Source organism: Misgurnus anguillicaudatus, chromosome 11 (assembly GCF_027580225.2).
Source record: "Misgurnus anguillicaudatus chromosome 11, ASM2758022v2, whole genome shotgun sequence".
In the NCBI taxonomy this organism is placed as follows: Eukaryota; Metazoa; Chordata; class Actinopteri; order Cypriniformes; family Cobitidae; genus Misgurnus; species Misgurnus anguillicaudatus.
The window spans coordinates 27,941,778-27,951,752 of NC_073347.2; the positions used below are offsets into that span (position 1 = coordinate 27,941,778).

Here is a 9,975-nt window from a genome sequence, read left to right on the forward strand (position 1 = left end):
ATGGAATTGACCTTTTTAGACAGAAAATGCAACAATTAACATATTCGTAAGGTCTTTCATTTGAAAAGGAAAATTACTCCTAAATTCTATTGGGGTTCATGTGTTTCAAATGTGAATTGGAGTTTTGCCAATTAAATTTTCCATATCTTTTAGAAACCTATTTTAAAATTCTTCACAAAAAGTATCTGCGTATGACGACATCAAAGTACCGCGAGAGCAAATCGAAAGCACACAGCTCGCGGTAATTTAATATTTCCAAAGTAAACAATTACTGACATTTTCAGTCCAAATTTTCCCTATTGATATATTTATAATTTCAAGCAGTTACTTAAAATGCCTTTTATAACAGATCAAATTTTTGTGTTCACATCCAATGCAAATTCATGTACTAGCCTTTTCAGTTCTTTGCCTCCCATCAACTTTACTTTCATCTTATATTTTTATTTGTTCACTGCTTTTTAATTATCAATATACCAACAATACTTAAACAACTGACTTTCTTTTTCTTTAAACGCCATACCTATATGGCGAGAATAAAGTGTAGTTAAATAAAGTAAGTCTAGAAAAGACGTTTAAAATTAATTTCCTTTGAAAATCGTAGAACTATGTTTGTATTCACTTGATTAAAAACCTTTTCAAAAGTATCAACGGAATAAAAAAGGTTTAAACAACTGACTTCCAAGTTGAATTAAGGATTTATTTGTAGATTATTGTCATTTTTTGTTCAATGCATTACTTAGTCAAGCAAGAATGTGAAAGTTTACAGAAGAAAACAAAACAGGGTCTCCATTTTAACTGCTGTAACAAGATCTCATGATCCTTCAATACAACCGATATGCGTTTAGATCTTGCGTAGGGCACGGGCAGTTTCCTCCAGAGCTTCACGTGGTTCACTGGGAGGAGGAATCTTCAGGTCTGTGGGCTCCACCCCCCAGATCTCAGTGGCGTACTCTTTAATGGTGCGGTCACTTGAGAACTTTCCAGATGCTGCAATGTTCTTAATTACCATCCGAGTCCACTCTCTCTGATCCTGACCGGAAAAGTGAGAGATATGTCTTATAATACTTCCATATTAAAAGTAATAGTTCCAAAAGTAATTTTGCTACATGCATGTTTACCTTATACAGAGCGCTCACTCTCTCTTGACATTTGACATAAGACTCATAGTCTGCGAAAACTTTAAACCTTAAGAAAAGTTTCAGAAGATAAGAGTCTGTAGAAATTTAAGAGAGAAATATGTGTGCATACAGCATGCGCATATTACCGATCATGATAGAACAGCATGTTGATAATGTCACTGAACATTTCAGGTTGTTGTGGTGAGTAAAAGCCACTTTTAATCTGATCCATGGCCTGTTTCAGCTCTGGAAGACTCTGATAATATTTCAAGGCATCATAGCTATGCAAAACACATACAGTTAATGTCTTCAACACAAGTACAAAGTAAGTGCATAGTAAAATATCACTACATGCATTTATTCAGTCTCTCATTACCCTTCTTTATCCATCTCGGCTACATCCTCCACCCTCATGCCAAATATAAAGAGGTTCTCTTCTCCAGCTTCCTCTGCCATCTCGACATTGGCACCATCCATAGTACCAATGGTCAAGGCACCATTCAACATGAACTTCATATTTCCTGTTCCGGATGCTTCCGTACCCGCAGTCGAAATCTGCTCGGACAGGTCGGTGGCCGGGATGACTGCACACCAAAAATAAATAACCAGAAATGTAAACCTATTTTTTCATCTATTGTGACCGTTTATGAAAATGTGATTTTGTTTAACCTTTTTCTGCCAGTGATACCCTGTAGTTCTCCAGGTAAATTACTTTTAGTTTACGGCCAATAACAGGATCGTTATTGACGACATCAGCAACAGAGGTGATCAACTTAATGATCATCTTTGCCATGTGATATCCGGGAGCAGCCTGCATGCACACACATACATTGAACACACATACTGTAAAGTAGAAAGCAGTTTTTGTGTTCAGAATATTGTTTTGTTTTACCTTGCCACCTATGATCACAGTCCGTGGAACGAACGGTTTGTTAGGGTTTCTCTTGATGCCTGTGTGTGAAACCGTAATTATATCATTTACATCCTTTGAATTTATACATTTTGCAGATGTGATTTAAACTATGCATTTTATTATATACAGGGTTCCCACATCTTAGTTAACTTTAAATTCAAGAACCTTTCAAGGACTTTCCAAGTGCCTTACCCTCAAATTCAAGGACTAAATGTGTGGACACATTTCAAGTGAGAGCAAGGTTACATTGTGTTACCTTAAGATACAGTGTTACAGTTCCCTTTCGAGGAAACCCTTTCGAGGCGCTTTTGGGGACGCCTCCAGGGGTAAGTGCGTCTGAATGTGTATATCAAATTCAACCAATGGTGAGGCTTAAAAACAAAGACAGGGTGACGTGGGAGCCAGGAAGTATATCGCTATCTGAAATATTGTCAAAGACAGCGTTACAGGGACGAAGGAAGTATGGCAAGGGGGACGCAGTGTCTCCTTCCCTTCTCAGGGAACAACAGATACATACGTAACCAGAGACGTTTTCTTGTGTCAAACACAACTATGCAAAACAGCATTTTGGTATGAATCAACATTCGGATACAGAAGATATAAGCATTTAAAGCAAACAGTTTAGCACGTGTGCTTAAAGTCTAGAATTTTTATGATATTATCCTACACTAAACAGGGAATAATATGGATTTTTTTCCAGAAAACTTCTTGCATAAAATAGATTTAAGCACTTTCAATGACCTGTATCTATACATGTACATTTTCAAAAACTTCCCAGGGCCATGAATTTTTCCCCCCCGGATTCACAAACTTTCAAGGACCCATGGGAACCCTGTATACATGCCATGGGATTGAACCCATTAAAAAGTGTTTGCATTTCAGTGTATTTGTTAGTTTTTGGTGTACGTACGATTGTACATGGTGATGACGTGAAGGCAGTTGAGCAGCTGTCGTTTATATTCATGAATTCTTTTCACATGAACGTCAAACAGGGATGAAGGATTTATGTCCACTTTGTACACCTTCTCCAAGTACTGCGCAAACTTCAGCTTGTTATCCTGCCCACACACAAAGAAAAGTCTAGAAGAAATGTTTTGAGGTAGGTTGGGAGATATGATGATGTTCTTGTATTTCATTCTTTATGTTGGATCCTCATCTCAACCACATCTTAAAGAGATAGTTCACCCAAAAATATTTATTTAGCAAAACAATGAAATGTATTAAGTAAATTATGTTTTTTTGTGAACTATCCATTTAAATGTTTCTCTAAAAACTCCTAAAAAATCTTTGACATACAGAAAGTACAGAACTTTAAAGCAAGTGTAGATTGCACACCCCCCCCCAGAGTAAATGTGTTTTCATAATGTACTGGAACTGAAGCAAATCTTGCAATGCAATCAGTAATGACCACAGGAAACCCAGCAGTAAACATTTATATGATAGTGTGTTTTCAAACCTGTTTGACTTTGGAAACATCTCTAATGAAAGTATCATCATCAACTACATTATTCAAGTTCTGCAGTAGATTCAGATCCTTCACAAATTCTTCACCGATAGCCTACAAAAACACACAAATGCACATATAAAACATGAAATGAAACAGTGGATGTGTCATGAAAAAATATAGAAATTTGACTGTGCCTGACCTCTGCAATCAGATCAGCGAGTCCAGGGTTGCAGAGAAGCAGCCAGCGCCGTGGTGTGATCCCGTTTGTTTTATTCTGAAACTTCTCTGGTTCCAGCTCGCTAAAGTCTCGGAATCTAAACGATTAATTACAAAATTTAAAGATTCCTCCTTTTGCATATATTTTTTTTACAATTTTTGTTTACAAAATTTCAGTACATAATTTTAAACAAATTATATTTAGTACTACTAAAACGAAAAAATGCAACACAAATGTACAGACAGAGGTGTAGCCTACACATCTTTTTTGATGATTTCAGAGTGAATCTCTGCGACTCCATTAACTTTGTGTGATCCCACAATGCAGAGATGTGCCATGTTTACTCTCTTCCCCCCTCCTTCCTCAATCAAAGACATCCTGGAGATTCGAGCCATATCATCTGGAAACAGAGATGCTATATGCTACAAACACACAGACACACACATCCATTTTAATGTGGTGTGTGCCATACATTATATAAGGTCATAAGCATTTGTGAGTGTATACACTGTATTTTTAACTGTATTGTGCAATACAAACTTAATGGATAATCTAACTTAGGAGATTTTTTTTTATTTTTTATTATAAATATGTTAAACATGTGCTTTTTCCTCACATCCAGATGTATTTGGTTGATCTTGTATATGATCTGCAAGTGTCGGGGTAAAAGTTTCTCCATGAGTTCAACTGGCCAGCGCTCCAGAGCTTCAGGAAGAACTGTGTGGTTGGTGTATGCGAACGTTCGCTTAGTAATATCCCAGGCCTAAACACATACACAGAAAACTCTCTTTTCATTATTTTAAATACTGAGCGCACTGAACATACAATATTGGACAATTACAACTTACAATAAGTGCATCATTATGTCTTTTGTATTCATTCTATTGTGCTAATAGAAATGCACGTGGTTAGTGATACTATAACATAATTCATGAATCTTACAGTGTCCCAGTCCAGCTTCTCAATGTCCACAAATATCCTCATGAGCTCAGGAATGGCCATAGCAGGATGAGTATCATTCAGCTGTATGGCAACCTGAGACACACAGACAATCACACACATTGATTCATACACATTCCCTCCTTAAGGTTTATTATGTAATGAATTATTATTATCTATAGTATCGACTAGTGTGAATGGAAAGTCACATTTATATTTCACTCTAGAGTGACCAAAATACATTGTGGAACAGCTATATAGCATATTCTGCAATGTTTAGTGTGCAGTGCTTAGTATTTAATATGCAGTAAGATTAGACCTTATCAGGAAAGCTGTCAAATGACAGCGGTGTAGAGCTGCTCCTCTTTGAGGTCTTAAAGCGTCGGATCACATCCTGTAAAGTCGCTGCCACCACAAAATATTCCTGCTTCAGACGCAGCTCCTTGCCCTCAAAAAACTACAGCACCCAGAAATGTCAGCATCATAAAACTACAAATTAATAATTTTCTATCATACATTAAAAAAGACAAAAAACATACATTGTCATTGGGATAGAGCACACGGGAAATGTTCTCAGCCAAGTTTCGGTCCAGAACCGCCTGAATATAATCACCTACATTAACTGTGAGAAAGGGAAATGCATCTATTATTCAAAATTCACGTATAAACTTCAGTAACATTTTTAAACATAAAAATGAAAAAGAAAGACTTTATAGCGATTTAATAAGAGAAAGCCTTACAAATTACTTTTAATCCTACAATACACAGATGTAAAAAGCAAATGGCACATGAATGGCACTGAACCGATAAGCCATTGTGAATGACTCACAGTCTCGCAGGTTGAAGTCATTGGGTGCTCGTGCAGACCACAGACGCATGGTGTTCACGGTGTTGTTCATGTAGCCAGGAATAGGCGTGTCGTATGGCATTGCCAGAATCACCTACAACACGGCCATGCATCACAAATTTCATCACGTGTACCGGTATTTGTGTGTCTGTGTTATTGTGTATATGGATACCTGTGTGTCAACCCATTTAGGTTCTGCTCCGTCTTTTTCTTCCACACGGCCGTAGAAATGCACCGGCAGCATGAACTCAGGACGGGCCTTTTCCCACGGATTACCATACCTCAACCAATCATCTGCCTCCTCAACCTAACAGACGGGGCATTTAACCAATTACAGGAGAATATCAGGACAGCGGTAATGAAAGAGAGACACCATGGGTCACAACGTACATTTACATTTTGTAAATGAACATTTCATAGTCAGTGTCAGCCTTAGAGCTCTATTGACACAGGATAGGTTAAAGTCTAGGCATGTGTGTGTGCTTTTTTACTGTATTTCACTGCACAAACACACTTGAATTATCTCCGATCTCTATTTGCAAGCAAATTATGCTGCAGTCTTTGATCAACAACATTCCCATTGGTCCAATATTATCAGCTCTGCAACAAGCTCCAAATATGCACTAGGCCAGTGACCACAAATGCAATGGACTCCTGGCCTACATGCATTGATTTTTGGGTAAAACACTGACCTACAAAGTGCTGCAACCTGTCCGAGTATATTTTGAACTATACTGTGCAATGCAAAGTAATTAGAAAATCTGAATGACATTTTTTAGTTTTTCCTCCTTTTAATTACATATGCATGTGTTTTCCTCACATCCATATGTACAGTATTTGGTTGATCCTAAGTATTGCGAAATCTGAATCTTGTGCATAAAATAACAATAACTATAGATCATGCATTAAATTCACCTGCCAGCCATCTTTGATTTTCTGGTTAAAGATTCCATACTCATAACGGATCCCATATCCATAAGCGGCCAGACCCAGAGTCGCCATAGAGTCCAGAAAACAAGCTGTAGATCACTCATACAAACACATTTACAGTTAAAACCACTGAATTATAAAAATACAATTCTGGTCCACAGTGTTTTATTTGTTTGGTATTTCTCTGATTGATTCAAAGTATGTGTACATGTGAGTGTGCAAAGAGACCTGCTAGTCTTCCCAGCCCTCCATTTCCCAAACCAGCATCTTCTTCCATCTCCTCCAAATCCTCCATATCCAAGCCCAACTATGTAAAAAGAAGAAAAGAGTTATTAGTGAATGGATGAATGTATGTATGGACAGATGGATAGATTTGGTGTCTTCTCTCAACTGATAAACAGCCTCATCACACGCATTCTGCAGTCCCAGGTTAACCATGGTGTTCTGGAGCGCTCTACCCATGTAGAATTCCAGGGACAAGTAATATACACGCTGAAAAAATATGGCAGTGTATTTATACATTTCACAAGTTTCTGTTTTTTACTTATGTGTCTACTTCCTGCACTAATAGTGCATGTACTGTAAAGCTGTGTTGCAACCATGCAAAACTTTACCGGGATTTACAGCATACAACATCAAGAAAGGTAACTCATACTCTATAAAGAAACTACATTTTCAATCTTTATTCATATGCATTGGTGATTAGGATCTGAATAAAAAAATAAAAATAATAAAAAAATAAAAATATAATAATAATAATAATAATAATAATAATAAATATATATATTGGCTGGGCAGAGATTAATTTAGATAAAAGTCCAAATAAAACTCATTTTTGCATAATATACAAGTTTGTGATGCGTGTAAATATAATGTATATTTAAACACACACACACACATACATATATATAAACATTTAAGAAATGTTTTATTTAAATATCATTTTTTTATTTATATATAATTTAGAATATATACATACATACATATGTATATACATATGTATATACATATACATATACATATATATAAATATAAATATATAAATATATTTATATATAGAATATAAATATATATATATATATATAAATATAAATTATATATATATATATATAAATATATATAAATATAAATTATACACACACACACACACACACACACACACACACACACACACACACACACACACACACACACACACACACACACACACACACACACGTAAATGTTTCTTAAATACATACATGAATGTGTGTGGATTTATATATACATAATATTTACACACAGCACAAACTCATATGTTATGTTTTATTTTGTATGAGATTAATCTAGATTAATCTATGCCCAGCTTTAATATATATATATATATATATATATATATACACACACTAGTCAACATTTGAAGTGGTTCAAAGCCTTTCCTAAAAGTTGTCCTAAAACCAATACCCAATACCCGTTCTTGTCTTAGGGTAACTTTGATATAAAATTATTATTATAGTTACTGTTCACAATAAAAATTCCTTGTTGAACTTTTTATATGTTTAAACCATTTAAATGACCTAATTTCAGCTTTCTTGACTAGTGAGGAGTTGCTATAAATTATAAAAATAAATAAAGTTAATTTAACTTAATTTTTTATTTATAGCAACTCACTATTTAAAAAAAGTTGATTAAACATAAAAATGGAAGTGGAACAAGGAATTTTTCTATAAATCTGCCTCTATATCTGTACATGGCTGTGAATGAGTTGTGGATCACTGTTATTTTAACCCAAATTGTTGTTGACACTTTACTTATTCGTTCCTATTTATTTACGTTTGTATTGCGTCTATATTTCACAACTACAGCATTAAAACACGTCTAATAAAAATATAAAAGCTCTAAATTGTTGCCAATTCACAAACGTCACACAACAAAAGTCATTCAACTCGAGTCCTCGTGCATCTGCGTCAGAAACTCTGTGGTGACAGTCGCAGCCCTGTTGAATATATTATAAAGTTTCATCTTGTTTCCAGTCCTGTAACGTTTGTTTCGGACTCACCTTCGGGTCGGCCTCATAATAAAATTGCTGTGTCCGGATCCAGCGTCCCACCAGGTGATCACGCACTGTGTGGGCGAGCGCGAAATAATAATCGCGCGGCGTGGCGACGTTTCTGTCCTTCACGAGCGTGAAGTGCAGGTGTCGGTTAAAGCCTTTTTTCAACTCCGCCACATTTTCCACGCCGACAATTCCTCTGATGCTGATCTGCTTGCGTTTCTCCTGGTCTGTCAGAGGCGTCGCCATCCTGATGATCACCGGTTAAATCCAGCGCGCGGTGCAACGACACCAAGCGCTTTATAGGAGAAACCGAGGGAGGGGCAGAATTCGCTCTCTCCCTCTTCTTTCTCTTTTTTACTTTTTGACCATGACTTTTAAGCAATGGCCAAGTCAGAAAAATATAATAAAAACGCTTTTCTACATTCTAACAGTTTTAATGGTATATAATTGTATTGGTTTAAATGTCTTTGGTTGGTTTTTAATTAGTTGGGTTCTGTTTTATATGACAGCCAGTAAAATACTTTTCAGAAACTTGTAGATCGTTTGCTACTGATATTACATAATAACATTTTGAAGTGGTTTTAATGGTAAACAGCTGGTGGTTAATAATGGCAATGTAGGTTAATAGAAAAGTTTTTTGTATTTTTTAGCAGGGTAGTTTTTTTGTAAAGTGAACAACAGACAACTGTATGTTTTACCTAATCCAGTTTATTGAGATAGAACTTTACAGATAACAACAATTCAGACACATAATAATAACAATAATAATAATACATTTTATTTCTTATATTGGGAATAATTTATGAAAAAATACAATTGATTTACAAATGGGTGAATTTATCCCAAACATTCAGATGTTTGTTGAGCATTTAACTATTGTTGACCAACAAACATATACTAGAGTACAGCACCTGCCCCTTATTTTAACCCCACCAGTGGGATCATTTTAAATATCTGTTAATGCAAAAGTACATCCTTTATGTAAACTAATAGCCAATGCTTCAAGCAGCTACGCTGTATTCTGTATCATATAAAGATCTTTCTTTTGGATTTGCAGCTATGCTGTTTCATATTGCAACATTTTCTGACATTGATAGTAAGCAGCACCGGTTATTTATTTAGCATTTGCGTTTAGCTTTGAGACAGCAAATGAAATATATAATACAGAGTGAGCAACAAAAGTTTATCCATTCTCATCTCTGCATAATATGCTATGCAAAGACGAGGAAATGCCTCTGTGTGATTATGTCCGAAATTGTGTCCTCTATTCTGTTCAACAAACAACACATTCAGCTCATGCTGGCAATGTCCCATATGGCCCCTTTTTGTATCTGTGTTGTTCCTCCAATGTAGTATGCAGACAGTATCAGTGGGATCTCAAATGGCAATCCATAACTTTATTTAGGAGCACCAATGGTCCAATTCACGATTTTACATTTCCTTTGGTGTGTAAGTGTGTAGTACATGTTAACAATATGCAAAAGGTACCCCAAAGTAAACAATGACGTGAGTTATCGTCTCCAACGTAA

The 9,975-nt window shown here is 35.8% G+C and overlaps 1 protein-coding gene across 1 annotated transcript; it reads right to left on the reverse strand.

The window, feature by feature from the left end:
• Window positions 1–676: 676 nt before the first annotated feature.
• On the reverse strand, window positions 677–8,739 carry pygl (phosphorylase, glycogen, liver). Its single transcript, XM_073873472.1, has 20 exons — window positions 8,450–8,739; window positions 6,799–6,903; window positions 6,640–6,715; window positions 6,397–6,500; window positions 5,654–5,788; window positions 5,464–5,575; window positions 5,174–5,256; window positions 4,954–5,091; window positions 4,638–4,730; window positions 4,312–4,458; window positions 3,954–4,117; window positions 3,678–3,792; window positions 3,488–3,589; window positions 2,942–3,089; window positions 2,011–2,069; window positions 1,788–1,929; window positions 1,495–1,702; window positions 1,265–1,399; window positions 1,119–1,185; window positions 677–1,030 (listed from the first exon to the last, which is right to left on the reverse strand). Exons 1-20 carry the CDS (start codon window positions 8,690–8,692, stop codon window positions 842–844), a joined length of 2,565 nt encoding a protein of 854 aa, XP_073729573.1. The 5' UTR covers window positions 8,693–8,739; the 3' UTR covers window positions 677–841.
• Window positions 8,740–9,975: the final 1,236 nt, after the last annotated feature.